Source organism: Osmerus eperlanus, chromosome 3 (genome assembly GCF_963692335.1).
Source record: "Osmerus eperlanus chromosome 3, fOsmEpe2.1, whole genome shotgun sequence".
In the NCBI taxonomy this organism is placed as follows: Eukaryota; Metazoa; Chordata; class Actinopteri; order Osmeriformes; family Osmeridae; genus Osmerus; species Osmerus eperlanus.
In genome coordinates, this window is record NC_085020.1 from 9,357,214 (window position 1) to 9,379,815 (window position 22,602).

Below are 22,602 nucleotides of genomic sequence, written 5' to 3' on the forward strand. Positions count from 1 at the left end.
GCTTTACGACGCTGTCATTTAAAGATGACACATGATAGACTGGGATTTAGCCGACCAATATCCCCCTCTACACACACATCTGCTGAGGAGGCAAAGCGAGGCAGAGACGGATGTGCAGACTGTGCGTGTGTGCATGTGTGTGCGTTTGTGTGTGTGTGTGTTTGTACTGTAGTTGCTGACCAACGTTGGTTATTTATTTGATTATTTGTGTTGGCTTTACGTCCTCCATGAATCAGGGGGAGTGGCTATCAGGGGCCTCCTCCTTGTCAGAGATATACTATATGTGTCTCTGTGTGTATATATTTATGTGTGTGTGTGTGTGTGTGGTAGCCTACATATGTGTATGTTTACTGCATATGTACGTACACTCACAAGTGTGTGTCGAGCTTCCTCTGTCTGAAGAGAGATCTAGCCTGTCAGTAACAGTGCTCACATTTCAATGGTTCAAAGGGGCTCACACAGAGACAGACAAGCAGGGCTACTGACAACTGGTTCACGGTTCTCCAGCATGGTTGTGCCCAGAGAGGACATCTTGAATGTACTCTGGGAGTGAGAGAGAGGACAGCTGCTCCTCCACCTCTCATCTGCATCCCTGACCATAAATAACCCTTTAAGAGACAGCAGAGGGGCTGGCAGATACCAGTAGCGCAGCCGAGTAAAGTGTTTTTCATTTGTCATCGTGTCACAAGGAAACAGCGACCACAGACGCCTGACTTGTTTGGAATGGACCGTGCCAGTTCTGACTGGCTTGCTGGCTCCCTTCCCCTCTCCTCCCTCTCTCTCTCTCTCTCTTTCTCTCTCTCTCTCTCTCTCTCTCTCTCTCTCTTTCTCTCTCTCTCTCTGATGGACTGATGTGCTTTTTTGCAGTATTTAGTTGTTCAGAACTCAAAGGGTTCAAGTATCTTCCATCTCCCCTTACTTCAGTCTACCACAGTCAGTACTTTATCTCATGGAACCAGTGGTACAACATGATCTTGTGGTGCCTCTGTGTGTAAATGTGTGTGTTTGTGTCAGATGGTTATTTGAGGGGCCAGTGGGTTGGCCCCAGTTGGGCACCTGTCTCCCTCAGCTGATGTCTAATTGATTCGATGCACAGAATTATTGATTAATTAATGAGAGGAAACAGAGTCCAGCAGCACAACCAGCTCTAATTATAAACTTCAGCCAGAGGGGAGGCTCCACTCCCCAAGGTGATTACTGATACAAATAAGATAGACAGATACATAGATAATATACATAGACAGACAGACAGATAGATTGACACATTTGACCAAAATCTTTGACCCGACTATAATGCAATTGAATAAAAGCCTGTGCTAGTTGCCTTATATATAAGCTTGAGGGTAGAGAGTAAGGAGGACTTTTGAAGTGCCAGTGCATTAGAGCCAGCCTGTGCTGAGCCACTCATCTTGTTACTCTCACTGCCAGGGGGACAATCCTCGATAAAGTGAAGGGTTAGGCTCAGATGACCCACATTTCTATACAGTAAACTTCACCTACACTTATGTGCCCAATAGTGGTCCATTGTTTTGGGGATGCTTTTTGATTATTTGCATACATTTCTTCAGTGTTACAACACCATCTATTTTATTAGGCCAGACCTCTGTTGGGCTTAGAAGGCTATTGATACAGTGCCATCTTTTTTCAGAATGGCCTGTCGGGGTACAGAGAATATTTATGTGATTCTTAAATGATGTCTCCCATAATGCAATTGCTGCATATCAAACTGGAAAGAGAGAGAGAAATAGTGTCAGAGAGAGAAAGAGAGAGAGAGGGAGAGAGAGAGAGAGAGAGAGAGAGAGAGAGAGAGAGAGAGAGAGAGAGAGAGAGAGAGAGAGAGAGAGAGAGAGAGAGAGAGAGAGAGATCTGTCAGATTAAACATGCCTTAAGAGGACATTTGTACTAATTTGTTTAGGAAAATCTTGATGTGACAGAACTACCGCAACATGTTCCATATTCACCCCTCTATCCTCTATGTTTTTCATACAGGAAGCAGCCATATGCTAACCAGATTGTTGATTCCAAACAAGGGAAGATAATTGGATCTAACATGAACTAATCCAGTTACTCCCTTTGTTACAGGTACAAAACAGGAACCATTTTTTTTAATGCATGGGAATGACTATAAAAGTTGAAGTGATAATACTCCAAAAGGTTGCTCGCCTCCCCCAGATAAAGACAATGCACGGCATAGACATTACATAGACACATCACAGGTGACCTAGTTTAACAGAAAATCAATTTAAGCAAAAAGAATGTTGTATAGCTGCTTCAAGTGCACTCATGGTAGGTTGTAACTCTCGTGATGAGAAATGTTGGCCTCGAACTATAGGTCTAACAGTCAGACTTGGCAACATCAGGGGCTAACCCACATTGGTTAATAGCAGGTACGGGCTGTTCTGATCTTTTGAGAATGCTACTGACATATTTAGCCCTGAAACCTTTCACATATCACATGACAGGGTTACACAGGCAGTCAGGCTGCTGTTAGTAAACCATGTGTTGAGAGGAAACGAATAAATAACTGGAAACTTCTGAATGAAACATGGAGCTCTGCGAGTCCAGCGTTTACTGTCTTACAGTCTGTTATCCTATAAAATAAAAACTTAAAGCATCAAGGAAAAGGGGTCTTGGTACAAAGCAGATGGGTGATGCATTAACAAATTGGATGTGCAATAAATGCCACATTAGTATTCACTGGGCTTGTCAGTTATCTTAGATTCACTCTCCTAACCAATGCATAAATATGCCCAGCGAGCATCGATTCATTTGACAGAATGAATCTGAAATAAAACAAAAGATGGACTTTGATTAAGTGAAAGAGAGAGAGAGAGAGAAAGCAAGTGAGCGAGAGAGAGAGAGAGAGAGAGAGAGAGAGAGAGAGAGAGAGAGAGAGAGAGAGAGAGAGAGAGAGAGAGAGAGAGAGAGAGAGAGAGAGAGAGAGAGAGAGGGGGGGTGGTAAGATCATCTTAATGGCTTTGAAGGCAGAGGGGATTTAGCAATGGCAGCAACTCCCAGAAGTAAACACATTTCATTACCATAAAATGAGAGAGCATAGGGACAAATGAGAGGGACATCGATCCTGTCCAAAATAGAATTAGAAAAAGAGTCCGAAAAGGGGGACTAGCTTCCCTCAGACCTGGGCCCACGCTTTGAAAAAGAACTGAGATGGCGCCAGGAAACAAGACAGCCACTCATTCATAGAGGACATTGATCTACCCTGTCAACCTTACCTCATTACTCTGACTACTTCCTGTGTGGTCCTGACAGAAGGGTGAGATTGGTTAATGACGCCATAAAGAATAGGAACATTGGATGTGCTTTTGCAGTTCTGAGAGCCAACTGTAGACCCGAATGACATCTTGAACTGTTAGACTTAGTTCTTGTGTCATTCTCCAATGCAGTGTACCATGGTAACAAGGTCTTCTTTACGTCATTAGTACCCTGCCAATAACCACTGTAGTACCATGCATGGCTTTCTCTCTCTCTCTCTCTCTCTCTCTTTCTCTGAAATTAAATGGGTTGCCTGAGAGGGGTGGAGAGACGATTTGTCTCTCAGTCTAAAAAGGCAGAGCAGGAATAACAAATCAATACTGATATCTTTAGGCCACTAACTGTCCACTAATATATTATTGATGTTGGGTCTTGTTGGATTACATTTGGGCTGGGCACAGCAGTTTCTCTGGAACATGGAACGTGGGGAGGGGCGGGTGGTCGGGGTTAGACAGTAGGAATGTAGAATGTGGGAATCCACAGTTCCACAACATACAGCCAATGACTCACACATGGGTTAGCTACCTCACCTGTGGACAGCTACTATCTGTCTTTCAGGAGAACCTGCCAGGGTGACCTATGCTACCAGCCAGGCTACAGTCACACGGACGTGACTGATTAGGCCGGTGTTCAGTTTCAGAGTTCAGTCGGGTCAAACATTTCTCCACACTCAACGTGTGGCGTCAAAATGGATACTTGTGCATTTTAGAGGAGTTGCTGACAGTATCATATGTGAACCAAGGCAAAAGAGCTAACCACTCTTAACCTTTAACATCATCCACTTTGCTCCTTACACACACACACACACACACACTATCCAGATCTGAGCTCTCTTACAGGCCATGCATCACCATTAGGTATATCACCATCTGGGCCTAATGGTCTGTTCATCTCCAGCCGTAGTCATAGAAACAATCCTGTCAAAGGGCGGTGAGCCGGCCATCCGCATGGACCTCAGAGGCTGCATAATATGTGGTCGTTAGCTAATTGGTGGATTAATGGTTTGATTGAGATGATAAGGGTAGTTCGATCGGCCACTGAGACGCACATTGGCTCCATCCAGAATCAGCGGTCTCAACGGCTGGCTCAGAAGCTCTCCTGGAGAGGCTGGACAACACATCCTTCCTCATGCCTTTCTCTCATCATAGACTGTCACATAGACCAAGAGCTCAATACGAATCACTGTAGCTTTACCACAGCAGAGTGTTCATTTCCATCCACCTCTCTCTTCCATAAGGGCAGTCAATTAGCTCAGTGGAACATCCCGTCATCTATACAGTCCCTTCAGAGAGGGGCCAGTCCCTATGGAGCTCTTGTATGGGATTTGAATCTGACACCAATGGTGGCTTCTTCCAGAACATGTTTGAAGAAATTCATTAGTACTGTGGATTTCCTTCTCTTCCTTCTCTCTTCTCTCTCTTATCTCTTCCTTACATTTACATTTACATTTAGTCATTTAGCAGACGCTCGTATCCAGAGCGACTTACAGTAAGTACAGGGACATTCCCCCAAGGCATGTAGGGTGAAGTGCCTTGCCCAAGGACACAACGTCATTTTGGCACAGCCGGGAATCGAACTAGCAACCTTCTGATTACTAGCCCGATTCCCTAACCGCTCAGCCACCTGACTCCTTACACTGCATTGTTCTAAATTTCCCCCTTCTTACTCTAACATTCGTTTCTCCCCTGGTCCCTCCCCTCTCCCTGCCCCTCCCTCTGGGATTCAGACCAGAGTAATTCCACTAATGGAACTGTTGATATTCAGGGTCCAGGGTCAGCGCTGCTCCTTAATTGTTTGAAGACATATTGAAGAGTTCCTTTGCTGTGGCTAAATGTAAGAATGAAATGAAAGAGTGTGCTCGTTGTGCTGACCTGTAAGTATAACACATCATTTCCTGCTAGGTGACATTCAATGTCTTCATGTTTAACCCTACTATCACTAGTGTGTCATTCAACAAAGTGTTACGGCAGTTTGTTAAGGCCCCTGGCCAACGAAATTACATTTAAAAATCAAAGATTCCAAATTGCTCTTTAAACAGTAACCTGTTGATAAACAAAAGGACAGCATAGGTAGAGTAATACACTCCCATAAGATATATCTTCCATCAACCACACACCCACAAACATTGACAGTCTTTGTCGGATATTGTCCGTCTCTTGAGTAAATCATTCTGTCTGGCCGTGGTAGTCAGTTGAGGGCTTGTCTATGGAGGGGAGAAGATTCGGTGGTTTGCGGATCGTGGCTGAGAAATAGGGACTGGCCTTGTGTTTGTATGTGTGTAATTGTGTGCCAACAGTTCCATTAGCTCTGATTGAAGGCGAGGCAGCACAGGAGATGAAACTCCGAGTGAAGGTGAAGAGTCTCTCTCTCCGCGTCTCAGACACGCACACTTCTTCTTACGGTCTATCAGACACACGCTCTTACGCACAGAGTTATTGTGCAATGGTCATAGGCCATCCCTTCACCAGATTAATAAAGGGAAAGAGAGGAAGGGATGAAAAAGAGGGAGACACAGAGAGACAGTCTGTGGTAGTGTGAGATAGGGAGGGGCGAGAAGCTAAAGAGGAGAAAATAAGGTGGGGGAGGAGGGAGAAGGGCTTGCAGTCCGAGAAAAGCCTATATTTCAAACATTTAGCATAGACCAACTCAGATCATGTCAATATGGAGCGCTGCTGTGTTCTTGTATCTCCATCTCCGCAAATGAAATCAGCCTTGGACCTGTGTGTGCGTACACACACGCCTGTGCACGCTTGTGTGAGTGTGGGAGAGGATCATCCGTCACAGCAATCCAAGACGAGCTGGATGAGAGAAGGCTGCCGTTTCAGGGTTGCATCACTTGCTGTGACATGTTTATATTAGCATCACTGGTGACCGAACATGAGAGTGATGTTCAGCATAGGGTCATGGCAGAAAGGGAAGCACACGGCTGAGTGGCAAAACGATCGCTCCCTTACAATGGCGGACGCAGAGGATACCAAACCAGCAAGTGGTAAAAATGTATGCGTTCGAAAATCGTTTTTTGTTTTGTTTTTTTTACAGCCGTAGACGGCAAAACGGGAGGATGAGGTGACAAGAGGGGCAAGAAAGGAATAAGACTAGGACGAAAAGAAGAAAAAAAAGGACCGCTCTCCATCTCTAAAGCACTAATGCAGCAGGGTGGATTTGCAGTCACGCTCAGACCCGGGGCCTGAGTACTCGGGGAGCCGCTGGGCGGGTTCAGCAGGTGGAGAATAGAGCAGAGTACACACTGAACGGTTGACCCAGCGCTGACATCTAAGGTCAGATCTGCATCTCTCCTTATCCCTCTGCTGGCGTGCAGGAGATCCAGCAGAGAGGATGAGAGTCTGGGGGCATCAATAATGGAAGCAGGCTAGGGGGATGGAGCGGAAGAGGACAACTATGGCTAAACAAGTGGTCAGAGGTCTCCTCTTTGTTTTTCACCTCCGTTTAACCTTTCTTCCCTTTGATCTGTATTCTGCAATGCATATCTTATATCGTCCCTCTTTTTAAATTTTTAACTGAATTCTTATATCGGACCTACAATGAGGAAATGCTTCCTGTCTGTATAATAAATATAATCTGTCATCATAGACTGGTCTTATTGTGTTCATTCATTCCAACAGCATTCTCTCACAGTCTGTAGCTTTTGTTTTGCAACAGACTGGAGTATTGAACAGAGTGGTTCCAATTCCCCCAGAAGTACACAGAAATGTCAGGTCTTATTGCCGGTTAATGGCACTGTCAGACAGAGGGAGACAAATGTCATGGAGGAAATGACTAGAGGAGGTTATGAAAAGGAATAAAATGAGAGAAATGCATTTCTGTTGAGAAATGCAAAATGATGGTATACTGTGTGAGGTAAACAATGATTAATGCGGCCATTTTGAAGACATTTGATGTACAATTAATTTCTTAAAGAGAAAGGTCGAACATGAATAAGACCTGTTAGAGAGTATCCAGTCCAAATACTCTCATGTAAATGTCAATTAACATACTTGTCTCAAAGGCTATTAATCAAATGTTGTTCTGGGCACTCTTCGAGCAATGTCAAAAGGCTTATTTGGAATGCCCGCTACAATCAGCTGAGAAAGTCCTCTGCAATCACAGGGGGGGCGGGGGGCGGTCGGGGGTCTGCTGTAAGGTGTCAACACTCGCGTACCCCATGCCTGAAGGAGCTGCTCCAATCAAACAGTAGGGGACCTTCCCAGTCACCCCCCCAGTGAGACCAGGCAGTGGGAGGGTGATTAGGTGGGAGGGAAAGAGAAGGGGAGGAGCACGATTAGGTTGAAAGGGAAAGATTGGGTGGAGGTACGAGAGGGGAAAAAATCGGAGTGAATGTTGTCAAATAAAGTTGGCAGGAATAACAACAGATCCAGTGGAGAGGACATACATCACTTGTATTCTACCCCAGCCTACAGTGTAAAACACACTGCTCTCACACTCCCATGTCAGCCTGGGGCCCATAGCAGCTTGTCATCTCCATCTTGGCTGAAATGAGTTGAGGGAGAAACCAAAGTGCCAGTGAGTGAGAGAAAGAGAGAGAGAGAGACTAAAGTGTTGCAGCGGATAGACCCAGTCAGCCTATTCATTACACTCTGAAGCATCAGCGTGTCAGCTGTCTCCTCCTGCAAGCAGAGAGAAGGGGAGACAAATGGCCTCAAAAGAGGGGTGGGGAGATGGCGGAGAGAGGTATGTGATGGGGTAAAAAATATGTGTGTGTATGTGTGTATGAGATTGAGGCAGAGGTGAGGACATGGGATGTTATGGATGTTTAAATGTGGAGCCTTGCTGTGGGGGTCTTGATCCAGCTCCACAGCCCAGCCCAGCCTAGAACCCCCCACCCTCACCCTAGCCCATCCCATGACCTGCCCTGTCGTGGGGCTGCGGAGCGAGACAACCATGGCCCAGCTGTGTCAGAAAGAGAGCAGTTCACTAAGGAGGCTCTGTCAGCTCCTCCTCTGGCTTGTGTCAAAACAGACACTGTACATATTCAACAGATTAAAGAGGCGCCACGTGACGGGAATTCACAAACAGAGCCTTCAACCAGGCTGGAGACAGGCTCAGTGCCCTGTCAGCTGCGGATAACCCCAGCCTGAAGACAGCCTGTCAAAAAACAATACTCTAGCCCGCCCTTCTCCAAAGCACGAGCCCAGTCTCTCTCTAACTTGACTGTCCATGGCTTACAGTTGGTTCCTGTCCAGTCCCAGCCCCTTCTCCCAAGCCCTTGCCATAGTTTTTGGGTTAGCCTAGTCCGTACTCCTGTTGCTGCCCCAATAGTCAATTCCTGTCCCCAATCTAGCAAGTACAATACACAGAAGAGTGGAGCCTAGCCCAAGATGGAGCAGTTTGTGCCTGGGAGGATTAAAATGAGTGTGACATTAATCTACCTCCTGGCACACCTTCCTCTCTGCCCGTTTATGATCAATTTTAATCTTCTTTATGTGCCTTCCCTCTTCCTGGAAGGACACATAAAGAATTTTTTGACATTTCCTTCATTCTGAGCCAACTAGTGGACACACACAACTGTGTCTTCCTTTCATGCAAGTTGTTAGCTGTTAGAGTACAAAATAATCCTGTTGACCCATATGGCATTGTCCTGATTCCAACTGCAGCCCTTCTACAAGCTTGCCTCTGTATTCTTTTCATTTACCTTTCTCACAGGCAACAGATGAATTAATGCGCATTACTAATACACTCTTTAGTCTTCAACAAACATATGAGCCTCTTGACATTCTGTTGTTCCAAGGAAAACTGACCTTTCGACTGTGAAAAGGTATATTACCCACGTGATAAACTGGAAAGACTTGTCACCCCGACATTTGATCGATGGTGCACTCTAACAAAGAACGGCCACGATATAATTAAGAGCAGACTACAGTTTTCTGTAAAGCTATCCATGCGTCACAAAGGTCACAAAGACAAAAAATGTATGTAAAAAGAATGCCCATTCTCGCGAAATGAAATGCAATTGCATCTAGTGTAGCCTAAAGACCAACTAGACCTCATAAAATCTTCGGGATTTTAAATAAAAAAGTACCACGAAAACTTCGACTGTTGCTTCTCTCAGTAGGCTATGCATTTTTGTTTAACTCCCACAAAAGAATAGAAGAGTAACTAAAACGTCAAAGTGCATTGAATGTTGTTATAGCCTACTGGGTCAATAACTGTTTATTTACAAACACATTTCATCAAGTCATTGCGAAAATAAACTGTTACATTACGTAAATCTGGTTTTCTGATAATATATGACCGAGGTAGCCTATACCTACCAAGCGAGAATTTGAAAAAGAACCAATTTTACTGAAAAGCAGCCCCGCGGACGCTAGTGAACGAACCGTGACCTTTATTTTGAAGGCCGTGGATTTGTGAAGCACTTATGCGTGACGCATGTTGACGTTCCGACGAATGCGGAAACGACTCCGAGGCAGCCAAAACACTCAACATTTGGTTTGAAAACCGTATACTATAATATTATAGCCTACTAACCCCTGGAATGATATTGGACACTAGCGACTTTGCAGCATAAACAACAACTGGGCAGTTACACTGTTCCTTTTAAGATGGAGGTAATTTAGCAAAAAGAAATGCTTGCTTGTAAGAATTGCTACTCAAGCTGGTTAAACAACCTGCTGTACCAGACTAGCAAGCTACTGTACATCACGTAGCTATCGTGTCGTCGTTAGGCTTCCTGTGGACTATTTATACTTTTTGATATCATAATAAATACATGGATCGTTCCCAATGGCTTACTAATTGCATGCATTGTTGCTAATTATGTGTCAGCTAGCTAGCTTGTACAAGCAAGCCACATAACTAACATGCTGTCATTTCCTGGATGTGGTTTATTCATGTTCTTTATGTGGGCAGCAGCAAGACCCTGGAGCAGACTCTGTGGTTTCGCCCCCCGCAGGTGGAGCAAAATCAAAGGTACAAAACCACCACCGATTGTTTAGTCAATGTGCCGGTCCCCTACACCATCCATCCAGAACGTAATTATTCTGGCTATACTATACCCGTGAACCTAAATAACTCATAGTCGTTATCATTAAATCATTTGTGTTTGAAAAAGTAAAATATCTGTTTGATCACTCCTCTCCATTAGTTGGACACACTTTCCAAGGATGACCTCATTAAGTTTGCTAAGAAGCAGATGGCTGCCATGCAGAAGCTCAAATCTAAATGTGCAGGTAGCAACAAGGACAATACTATAATTAAGTCACTACTTGACTATTCCCATAATTAAAAAGTAAATTTAATCGCTAACAATTTCCATCACTGTCTTCTAGATCTGGAGAAGGAGGTTGAGACAATCAAATCGAAACCCCCGGAATCTACAACTAATAATTGCTCTCCTGACAATTCTATAATACAGGTGGGTTAGCTGTCTTATGCTCAATAATATATGCTCTTGAGTTGACTGTATTGGGAACTGAATGGTTTGGTTTGTGCGTACTAGGAACTGACTGAGAGAATGGATGCAGTTCTGCTGGAGAAGGCTGAGACTCAGCAAAGTCTGGTAATGATGCGCAAAGACAACGAGAAGGCAAAGAAACAAACCAAGGTCAGCCTACAATACTGCACAGTACAGTACAGTACAGAGAAAGCCAATACAATGCAGTATACATATAGCACAGTATATTACCATGCAATGCAACAAGATGCAATACAGATTAACTGTACCTCACAGTTCTTTTTATTTACCTAGGATACAGTACAGAAGCTGGCAACAATTCAAGCACAGTTGGACTTGGCAAGGGAAGAGCACCAGAAAGAAATAGAAGCTCTTGAAAAGACCATCGGAAACTCAAAAGCCAAGCATATGGAGGAGATTGAGTATTTCCAGAAGCTCCTGAAAGAGCGCGAAGAGAGCGAGAGGGAGAAAGAGAGTGAAAAAGAGAGACCAAGGCAAAGAGAAGAGGCGGAGGTGGCGGAAGGTGCCCAAGCGCTCCTAAGAAGTCTGGAGTCCCGACTCCTCGGCCTGCAGACTGAGCTGGACTCGTCCAGGCAGCAGGCTGCAGCGCAGCAGGAAGACCAACAGAGGGCGCTGACTGAGGCCCAGCAGGACGCAGAGAACCTGAGGGAGGAGCTGTCCCAGAAGAGCCTCCAGCACGAGGAGGAGCTCCGAGCCCTGGAAGAGGACTATGAGATTGAGAGGGAGCGCCTGCTGCTGCTCCAAGAGGAGCTGACAGAACAGCTGGCCCTCAAGGACAGCTACCTGCAGGACGTCCAGGAGGAAGAGGAGGAGCCTAGCCGCGGCACAGGCATCGCCAGGATGCTGGAGTTGTCCGGCTGCAGCCAGAACAGCACAAGCGACAACGAGGCCGGGGATTCCGGGAGGCTCCGAGTGGCGCTGGATGACCTACAGGCCCACAATACCATGCTCCAGGATGAACTGACGTTGCTTGGCAATGTCAAGAGTGAGCTGGAGGCAGAGCTGGAACGCGCAAGGGAGGAGTTTCAGATCGAGAGGGAGGAGCTGGAGTTCAAGATTGACGAGCTGCAAATGTCCCGGGAGAGCGCGGCCCTTGATCCCACAAACCCGAAACACGAGGCTCCTCCATTTACTGACACCCATGATGGACCTCAGACTAACATAGAAGAGGACTTTTCTGTTGGTCCTAGTCCCAGTAGTCCACTCTCCTGCTCCAGCCCTGTCCCAGACAAGCAGGCTCTTGACCCAGAAGACCAGCAGAACCTGGAGCTCCAGGGTCTTAAGGACCAGTGTGAGGCCCTTGCCCGGGAGAGAAACATGGCCGTGGCCGAGTATGAACTCACCAGGGACATCCTCAGAGGTCTGGAGACTGAGCTGGGCCAGAAGACTGGGGAGTTTGTCAGGCAATACGAAGCCTTGAAGGAGCAGGGGGACGATGCTGTTAAGGAACTCCACGAGAAGGTCCGGGTGCTCGGTGAAGAGAAGGAAGCCCTGGGACAGAAGGTCAGTGAGGCCACCGAGGAAAAAGACTTCCTGAAGGAAAGACTCCAGAGCGTTGAGCAGAGTCTGGAGGGCGCCCTGGGCCAGACCCGGGCAGCAGAGGGGCTCAAGGAGACGCTACAGGCCTCTGTGGAAGAGAAGACTGCGTTAGCTCTGGAGCTGAAGGCCTCTGTGGAGGAGCTGAGCAGACGTCACGAGGAGGTCCTCTCCCGATTGCAGCTGAAGGAGAGCGCCGTGCACGAGCTGGAGGAGATGCTGCGCTCCGTCACCACGGAAACCCAGTCCCTGCTGCAGCTCAGAGAGCAGGAGGTGGCACGGCTGACGCAAGAGAGGGAGCTGGAGGCGACAAGCGGTAGAGAGGAGGCCAAGAAGCTACGGGAGGAGAAAGACGAGGAGGTGAAGAGACTGAGGGACGAGAGCGGCGAAGGGCAAAAGAAGGTGACCTCCCTGGAGCAGATGGTGTCGGAGCTCTCCGGTGACAGGGCCAGTCTCCGGCTGAGCCTGGAGGATGCGTCTACGGCCCTGTCGCACGTCCAGGGAGAGAGAGACAGCCTGGGCCAGCGGCTGCCTGAGCTGGAGAGCAAGCTGAGGCTAGAGGCCGCAGAGAGGCAGCAGCTGGAGGCCAGGATGACCGGCCTGTCTGAGGAACTGGCCGGTCTGAGGAGCAGGGAGGAGCAGGCCCAGGAGACCGTCAGGGCTCTGCGGGAGCAGGCCAGAGCCCTTAGCAGCTCCTCGGAGGAGGAGGTGCTGGAGCTACGGACGCGTGCAGAGGAGCTGGAGAGGGAGAGGAACATGCTGAGGAGCAGCCTCGAAGAGGCCCAGAGGGAAAGGGGGTCGGAGGAGGTGCGGGAGGAGCTGCAGGAGCACGTCGAGGAGCTGGAGAAGGAGAGGAACATGCTGAGGAGCCGTACGGAGGAGGTGGTGGCTGATATGGAAGCCCTGCAGAGAGACCTGGCGGAGATGAGACTGGCCAATGAGAAGATGAGAGAAGAGAACCAGGAACTCCAGGCCCAGGTCATGCAGGCGTCTGAGACGCTGGAACACCGAGAGAGGGAGGAGAGGGAGAGAAGAGACGCAGAGGGAGAGATGTTGAAAACCGAGGTGGAGACAGAGAGGAGAGAGCTCGAACAACAGCTGGCAGAGAAGGAGTCTGTGATATCCCAGCTAAAGAGTGAGATGGCCACCTTGCAGGTGTGTGGCCCCTCAGTGTTAGCCTGTCTGGTACAAACAGTTTAGTCACGTTTAAAAAGCTCTACAATGTTTCTTACGTCTGGTTTACCTCAGCAGCAGTCTCAGTGGTGGGTTTGTTCGATTGGCTACTGAGGTATTTCTCATTAGTTCTGCTGATTGACTTCTCTCCCTTTGTCTGCTCTGTCCTTTCTGCAGTCTGCATCCGACTCCACTCCCTCCGGGGAAAACCTGGACAGTCAGCTCACTGAGAAGATCGGTATGTCCATAATTACTCTTCTCTTAATGAAGTTCCCTGTAGGGAACAATAATGTCGGATTCCACCAGTAGTTTCCAATTAGTTGTTTTGAGATGCCGTTAGCATCTTAGTTTTGTGTGTGTGTGTGTGTGTGTGTGTGTGTGTGTATTATTGACTTGATGCTTATCAACATGGCACTCTCTTATTTTTTTATTCATTTATTCATTCATTAATTCACCTCGGAGCACTCTATTACCATGCACATTATAAAATGACATACACTGTAAAACAACTTGTGATTTAGTTGTCTTGGTTCATTCAGCCAGTTATGAGTGTCTGTATGGTTCCCTGTGTGCATGACTCATCCTGAACCATGTCTGCTGTTCCCTCACCAGCCCTGCTGGAGAAGGAGAGCAAAGAGAAGGACGAGAGGATGAACAAGATCAAAGCTGTGGCCGTGAAGGCCAGGAAGGAGCTGGACATCAGCAAGAAAGAGGTATGATAGGACCAGTTATGGGCAGGTTAGTTAGGCTGTATTATACGAAAAAAAAAAAATTGCTTGTAACCCTCGTTTACAAGCAATGTCACAGATGCCTGCAGACATGCACCTATACCAACCTCAAACCCTCAAAGAAGACAAAGATTTGACTGATCAGTTGTCTTCCAGGCTGCGACTCTCAAGGAGGAAGTGGAGGTGTTGAAGGCGGCTAGAGAGAAAGTTACCAGCTCCATGAAAGACATTATCCACAGCGCCGAGGGATACAAGGTACTCACGAGCCTCTCTCTCTCTAAACCTTAACCCCCGACCCCTGCAACGGTGATCCGAGACCCTCCTTCCCAAGCCTTCGTTTTTCAACGCGGCATTACGCAATACCATTCGTCTGCATCCCCCGTCCCGTCCCGTCCAGAGCGGTGCAGAGTACATCACTTTTCGGAACGTGGTTTATACAACGGAGTGTGTCCACTGCGTTTTTATGCTGTAAAGAACAATCGTATCGATAAATAGCCGTGGCCCCTGGTTCATGAGTAGGCGGCAGCCTGAGAGGGAATCGCTCTGTTGTATCTAATGAGAGTTTTGTTCCCGACCGAAATTGAGACGCTGTCAAACCAGCTTGATTCATACTTTCCCTCCTGTACATTACGCAATAGAAGAGGTACTTAATAATGAATGTGTGTGTGTGTGTGTGTCAGAACCTTCAAATGGATTACGACAGGCAGAGCGAGCAGCTGGAGAAGGAGAAGGAGAGAGGAGAGGCGGCAGAGAAACAGATTGCCGAGCAGACCAAGCGACTGGCCGCTGCAGTCACACAGGTACGTCACATGACTCCGAGTGTGTGTGACACGTACACAGTCACAACAGTATTCAGACCAACCCTTCTTGGAAGACGGCCTTTACCTTAGTAAATAAACAGTGCCAATCTGTGTCGGTATCTCTGTAATAGCTGAATGCCCGCTAACTGCCCATTAGATGCGAGTGGGTGAACTTCAGAGCTATTCCGACCCCCGCACATTTTTTATTTCGATTTTTTATGTCACCCTTCGCTCTGAACCGTTTCTTCCCAGTGAGGTAGCAAACGTCAGGTAAATAAACAAGTGTCTGGCTTCCATCTGGCGTTGCGGCGTCTCTCGTCGTCCAAGGAAAAGGCTGGTTCTGCTTGTGTGAGCTCGGGCACTCCCCAGGGAGCCCCGCAGGAGTGTAGGACTGAGGGAAGCAGCTCTGAAGAGAACCGCACGCCGTCTGATGCGCATGCCCAGCAAACGCTGATGGGATGTTGTGTTTGACGTTGATTCACTTTCCCTGGCCGATATACGTGCCAGAGGGGTGGCTGTTTGTCAGATTCGCCTGACTGAGTGTGCGCGCACGCGCGCGTGTGTTTGTCGGCAGCACGAGCAGCTGTGGTCCGAGAAGGAGGACCTGTTGGTGGGGGTGGAGACAGCGAGGAGCACCGTGAGACAGCTGGAGGGGCAGCTGCAGGAGACTCACAGACACACGGCCGCGCTGGACAGAGACCTGCAGGCCGAGAGGCTGGTGAAGGAACAGAAGGCCAAGGTATCTGCATCACAGAGTCTCACCGCACCGCACCGCGGGAGAAACTCGCACACGTGAAACGACACGGGAAAAAAAGAGAGGGAGGGGGAGGAAGGCAAACAGAGAGAGAGAGAGAGACAAACAGACTTGGGACGAGGAAGCTGAAGTCGAGCGGTCGTTCAGACGTGCCGTGTGGGTGTGTGTGTGTGTGTGTGTGTGTGTGTGTGTGTGTCCCCACGGGGCGGAGAGCTGTAAGAGGTTGTTGTGCGTTTCTCCAGGATGTGTCCGCGGCTCTCAAGGAGGTGGAGGAGCTGACGGCTCAGCTCCGCAAACTCAACCAGCAGTCTCAGCAGACCGCCCAGGAGCTGGAGCAGCTACGCAAGGTACGCACACGCGCGCACGCACGCACGCACACACACGTATCAGCTGAATCAAGAAGTCACTACGAGGTAATGTGTCGCCGCTGGTCCTTTAAAAAAAAAAACGACACCAGTCAAAGTACAGGAGGATGTGAAAGTTGCATTTTCGCCTGCTAGTGCTGGAGGCCTTGCTTCTCCATTAGGAGTGCCGGGCTGAGAGGACACGTGAACACGGAGCCCGCCTGGAACAGAACCGTGGCTCATGCCCACACAACTGACTGTTTTGTATCTCCCACTGAAGAGTCTATCGTCGTTATGACTTAACTTGGCGCTCTGAACGTTGGCCTTATTGCGTGCATTGGATGCTGGTGTGTGTGTGCGTGCGTGCGTGCGCGCAGATGTAAGGCGTGTTTCTCTGTTCTCTGTGCCGCAGGAAGCGCAGCAGAACTCCCTGTTGGACATGGAGATGGCAGACTATGAGCGGCTGGTCAAGGAGCTCAACACCAAGCTCTCAGAGAGAGATGTGTTTGTGGAGGACTTGAAGACCCAGATCAAAACACACACTCAGAAGGAGGACACACTCCACCAGGAGATCGGTGTGGCCACACACACACACACACACACAAACAAACAATATGCCCCACTGACTTGCATTCTCTGCGGGCAATCCACCACCTAGTTCATTAATAACCAGGCTGGGATCAAAAGACTCATGCTGTTATACAATTACCTTCATATAATGCTCCTTGTTCGTGTGTGTGTGTGTGTGTGTGTGTGCGCCTCAGAGTCTCTGAAGACACAGGTAGACCAGGGGGAGGAGAAGACCTCCAAGATGAAACAGCTGCTGGTGAAGACCAAGAAGGATCTGGCTGATGCCAAGAAACAGGTCTGTCCCCCAGAGATGACATCTTCCAATGTACGGTATAGGTGTGTGTACGTGTGTACGTGTGTTAAACTGTGCTTGTGTAAGCAGGATGCCTCTCAGATGATGCTGCAGGCCTCTTTGAAGGGAGAACTGGAAGCTCGCCAGCAGCAGCTAGAGAGCTTGAAGGTAAACTACTGTTGTTATCAAGGCCCTCTACATTGGTTTAGGCAGGACCTAAGAATCTACCTGTTACAAAAGGCGAATACACGTGTGTGCGTGTGTGTGTGTGTGTGTGTGTGTGTGTGTGTGTGTGTGTGTGTGTGTGTGTGTGTGTGTGTGTGTAGATCCAGGTGTGTGAGGTATCAGCAGAGAGGCACAGGCTGCAGGAGCAACTGAGGTCAGTCCTGGAGCAGCAGCAGAAAAGCTCCTTCTCTCTCCAGCAGAGGATCACCGCCCTGCAAGAGGAGTGTCACACCACCAAGGTACGCACGCACGCGCACGCACCTGTTGCCCCAAAGGACCATCTGTTACACGTGCCAAGAGGAGTACACTTTGTCCTTTCAGCCCTCTCACTCTACCTTTCTCTCCTCTGCTACGCTCTCCTCTTGCTCTCCCTCCACCCTGAGTTTTTTTCTTTTTTTTTTTCTTCTATCTCGCCTCTTTCGCCTCTCGCCATCACTCTCCTCCCCTCACACAAACGCTCCATCCTTCCTCCCCTCTCCATTTTCCTCCCATCTCTCCTCCTTCCATTAGCTCGGCCCAGCCCGGCTCCGGTCCTCAGTGCTGTAGAAATATTGTTACGGATCTCCCATCAGCCGTGCGTGAGTGTGCAGCGCTGCTAAATGGCTGAAACCATTCTTCATTGGGAGGGGTGCCCCCCCCCCCCCCCCCGGGAATATGGTTGGCAATAAATGAATCAGTCCAGCTCCACAGGAGAGGAAGTGCTGCCGGGTTCCCCCCCCCCCCCCCTCCCACCTGAGGGACGTTCACCACAAGTTGTTTTAATTACACTCTTCTTCTCCTTCGCTCACTCATTCTCTCCCCCTCCCTCCCATAATACAGATACGGAAGGCATCTCTAGCAGTGCGTTTGCCCTACAGCCCTGCAGCTTGCTTGCCTGCTTCCTGTCCTCTGCAGTTTCCTTGCTGCATGAGGCCGTGAGGCCGTGTTGTGTCTGTGGACGGCGTCTGACCGTGTGTTCTGGCGTTCCCAGGCCGAGCTGACCTCCACGGCCAAGGAGTTCGACAGCTACAAGGTGCGAGTCCACAATGTCCTGAAGCAGCAGAAGAGCAAGACCACCGCCCAGGGTGACGGAGACACCAGCAAACTGGAGAGGTACGGACAGCGTGTGTGTGGTCTATGCTATGTGTGTGTGTGGTGATGTCTGTAACGTGTGTGTGTGTGTGTGTTTCAGGGAGCAGATGGAGAGCGTGGTGGAGCAGCTGCAGGTCAAGCTGCAGGACAGCCAGCAGGGTCTCCGGGCCGGTGCGGCAGAGCTGCAGCAGCTGCAGGCGGAACACGACACGCTCCTGGAGAGGCACAACAAGATCCTCCAGGAGACCGTCGCCAAGGAGGCCCAGCTCAGGGAGAGGTGCGTTGGGCGTGGCGAGCGCGGGGCACCCGCGGCCCGCGCGAGCGGATCAAGTTCGACCCGATCGAAAACCCCTCTTACCCCTCGGCCTCTCTAACGCGGTCTGTCTCGCTCCCTCCCTGCTTCCTGTGCCTCCCCGCCCTCCATCCTCCACCCCTCCCAGACTCCTGGCTCTCCAGACGGAGAGCGTGTCCCTGCGTAACGAGCACGCCCAGGCGGTGGCCCAGCTGAGCCGCCAGACGGAGGCCCAGCGAGCGGCCTTCAGGGAGCAGATCCGCCACCTGCAGGACGAGCACAGGGCCACGGTGGAGACGCTGCAGAGCCAGATCAGCAGGCTGGAGAAGCAGCTGTTCGCCCTGCAGAGCCAGTCCAGTAAGGGCCCGCTCAGGCAGTCAGTCGCATCGGCCCGGGGTGGCTTCCAGGAGGGGGGGGGGGGGGTGACATAGCTGCGGAAGAATTCAAGAGATTCTTTGCAACTGAGAAGTGTTTTTTTGTTTTTTCTTTATGCCTCTGTTTGAGGAGAGGGGAAAGAGATCTCGGCGTGGGGATTCTGAGCAAAGCAGAGCTGGAAGCTCCTATATCACCTCCCACACATCTGTCCTTCTAGAAACATTCAGAGTAAACACACACACACACACAAGTGTGGGCAATCTGTCACTTTATTCCTCAGAGGACCGTAGCGACCAGTGTTGTTATGAAGCGTAGCCAGACAGCGCTGTCTGGAGGAAGGCAGCCGTGGTTTGAGGAATAGTCCCGCTGGTTAGGGAGTTTAGGATTACTCAAACCGCCCCGTGGAAACGTAGCAGGGACTTGACCTGCAGTCGTTGTCTTTGTGTTCCTCTCGTTCTATCTCATACTCGCATAACGTGCGCGCGTGTGTGTGTCTGTCATCTTCCTCTTAACTTGGACCCCCTCTTCCTCCACCTGCCCCCCCGCCTCCTCTGGGAGAGACGCAGGCATCTGAAGAGTCTGGTCGTTAGTGTGTCGTAATGCACACTGGGGTTGATGTCCCAAAGCGTCTTAAACGGCCTCCTCTCCTCATTCCCTCGCAGCATTACCGGAGCTTAGCCGAGCTCGGCCCGCGCAATCTGAATACAGCCCCACCTCGCCCTCCCTTCACACACCTGTCTTTGACGCCTTCTAATGTGAGGTCTCGCCGTCCTTGGTTCTCTCTGATTTCGTCCAATCCTGAGGTGATAATGACCTGTCCAGATTACTGGTGTGATGTATTGTGCTCAGGTGATGCAGTGGGTGTGTGTGAGGGTCGGTGAGATGTGGGGTGTGAAGGACTGCACATTGCTCATCCATCAACCGGCCCATGTACACCCACCATATCCTCTCACATAGACAAACACGGCCTCCTTCTCTGTTTCACACTTGCTATTATTCACCATTTTTCTCATTGCCCTGTCACCCCCAGCTCAGTCACTTCCAATTCGATTTTTTTCTCCCTTTTCAGGCCACTGAAATGTACTGTACACTGTGCACCAGCGCCCTCCCATGGTGAACCGCAGTAGTAAATATCACCGTCTTCAACCAAGATGTATGACTGAAGAATAGTCTAACGTTCTTGTCCCCCTCCGCAGGTTTGACTCCGGCCCAGTCCAGCCGTAAGCCTGCGGTGGACCGCAGACCCCCAGAGCAGGGGGCCTTGGGGGGCTTCAACCTCGCCCTGAGCGAGATGCAGTCCATGGCCAGAGAGGAAGGAGAGGGAATGGAGACCACCGAGACCGAGTCCCTCTCCCCAGCCCACACCCCCCTACCTTCCCTGGAACAGCTCCTCACCTCCCCGGACCCCAAACAGGGTTTGTGTTGTTTTTTTTTTTCGTCTTCAGATTATGAGCAGTGTGTCTGTGTCAGGCCCCGGATATTTCGCGTTCAAAGGCGTTCGCTGAGCTGTAAGCGAGCGTGTATGTGACGTGAGGCGTGTGCGTGTTGCGGTTCCCCAGAACCGTTTGTGTGGCAGGCGGAGCCGACCAAGGAGGAGCTGAGCCAGAAGCTGACCACAGTCTCCCGCAGCATGGAGCACATGAACAGCCTGCTGCACGAGACCGAGGCCACCAACGCTGTCCTCATGGAGCAGGTCACGGTACGTACACACCCACACACTCTCTCTCTTTCTCACACACACACACACATACGCCTGTGTGTGTTGACGTCGCGTGCGCGTGCGCAGCTGCTGAAGAGCGAGGTGCGCCGCCTGGAGCGCAACCACGAGCGGGAGAAGAGCGTGGCCAACCTGGAGTATCTGAAGAACGTGCTCCTCCAGTTCATCTTCCTGCGGTCGGGCAGCGAAAGGCAGGCGCTGTTGCCCGTCATCCACACCATGCTGCAGCTGAGCCCAGAGGAGAAGAACAAGCTGGCGGCCATCGCTCAGGGTAGGTACACGCACACGCGCACACAGACACACTGTGCATGTACGCCATCTCTTACACGCGTACTCGCGGTCGTGTGGAACAGCTCTCCTGAGTCAGCCGTCCCAGTCGCTGTGTGGTCGTGCACTGTCATGTTTTGTGTTGGTTTCATCATTGGTCATGTCGGTGATGTCATGTGATGCCCCTAGGCGAGGAGGAAGTGGGAGGAGCCAGAGCATCAGGGTGGTCCTCCTATCTACACAGCTGGTCTGGGATCAGGTGAACCTGATCCCAGACCATGCACTGTCACCACAGCGGCCGGACACTCTCCTACATATCATCAGGCATTTACCCGACCCTTACCTAGACACTCATAAAACTTCCCTGGCATTACTTATAGAAGCTAGTTTCCTAATCACGTTCAAGTATATCTTTTTATATCAACACGTGACCTTATGTTCTTCACTTGCCTTCTCAAAGAATTAACTGGTTTGTCTAATTAACTGGAGCAATTTAAAATATCTGTGTGACCTCACATACTTGAAGGAAAGCCAGTCGTTACTTAACAAAACCAGCCAGTCAATGTTCTGTTAAACCGGTGGTTTTTAAACTGTGGGGGCCTGAATTTCTTCCTAGTTTTTAACAGGGGCCTGAGTATATAATTACTGTGTTAAACAGGCAAAGTTACTGAATCCATGGTTTGTTCTAACATCAATGCCTTTCTTATTATACCGAAATGGGACCATTTTAAGATGATGTCATCTTTTCCTTATCCTGTATTTTTCCAATGTTTTTTCATTCATTATCCTAAAGCACATCAGCACTGGAAACACTGCTTGAGATTAAAGAGTTTGGTTATTTTTCTTCTGTTAATATAGCTTTTGTTTCATTTCTGTGCATTAATGTATGAATCCAAAGCTCAATGATAATGTGAAGATAATAATTTGTTATTAGGAGCACTTTATTTAATGACTGTGATGCTCAAGACTCATGACAAAAAGGGGACCTGAACTGTTGTATTTGCACTCAGATCCGCATGAAAGTAAACCAGTGGAAAATATGATCCCTGTTTGACCACATCTGACCTAATACTAATTGGAAATATGCTAATGTATTCCATGTCTAAACCCATTTGGCAGCTGCTTATTCCTCATTGAGCCCAATCGGATGAGTAATATAAACATGGGAACAACTGAATGTATTTTTAACAAATTATTTTATATTTATACGTGGGATATATGTGTTAACTAAAAGGGCAGAATGTTAATGAGATCATTGTTTGCCTAGTGATTATGGTTTCAATGGGAGTTTCTAGTCTTTGCGGCTGAAGTTACTGTCTGAAGGCTCTGATGCTCTGTTATAGACTAAAGACAGCAATTACTATGTATCTTTAGATTTGGCATTTGTCGTTTAATGGGGAGCTGACCCGGAGTTGTTTAACTAAACACCAGAATAAAACATTGCAAATAAAACGAACGCGTGTCTGTGATCATTTAGGGTGGTCATTTGACCAGACCAATGAAATATGCCTCCATATTTTGGCAGATGATGCTTCTGCAGGACACACCTCCGACAGCTACCAGACACAGGTTCACTCACTCTCATCGTGCACAAATAGAACTGGCCAGATGTGTTCTTTCTCCTCCATCAGACTGCTGCCTTTTAAGGAAATCTATGCAATTTCTGATACCACCACACAAGCAGTCTAAAACGCTTGTGTAATTGTTATGCAATGGATAACCAAACTGAGTTTACTTGCTCTGCAGTTTTCCC

The 22,602-nt window shown here is 49.0% G+C and overlaps 1 protein-coding gene across 2 annotated transcripts; it reads left to right on the forward strand.

Moving 5' to 3' along the window:
* The first annotated feature begins 9,664 nt into the window (after positions 1 to 9,664).
* Positions 9,665 to 22,305, forward strand: LOC134017443 (GRIP and coiled-coil domain-containing protein 2). Of its 2 annotated transcripts, none has more exons than XM_062457053.1 (23): positions 9,665 to 9,839; positions 10,141 to 10,200; positions 10,376 to 10,460; positions 10,560 to 10,645; positions 10,730 to 10,834; positions 10,979 to 13,396; positions 13,592 to 13,652; positions 14,027 to 14,127; positions 14,299 to 14,397; positions 14,823 to 14,942; positions 15,517 to 15,681; positions 15,939 to 16,043; positions 16,453 to 16,615; positions 16,805 to 16,905; positions 16,993 to 17,070; positions 17,229 to 17,366; positions 18,098 to 18,219; positions 18,299 to 18,475; positions 18,639 to 18,847; positions 20,062 to 20,280; positions 20,425 to 20,564; positions 20,652 to 20,853; positions 21,039 to 22,305. In XM_062457053.1, exons 1-23 carry the CDS (start codon positions 9,834 to 9,836, stop codon positions 21,110 to 21,112), a joined length of 5,034 nt encoding a protein of 1,677 aa, XP_062313037.1. In that variant the 5' UTR covers positions 9,665 to 9,833; the 3' UTR covers positions 21,113 to 22,305. The 2 variants fall into 2 exon arrangements, with proteins under 2 accessions (XP_062313037.1, XP_062313038.1); XM_062457054.1 differs by having other exon boundaries at positions 10,144 to 10,200.
* Positions 22,306 to 22,602: the final 297 nt, after the last annotated feature.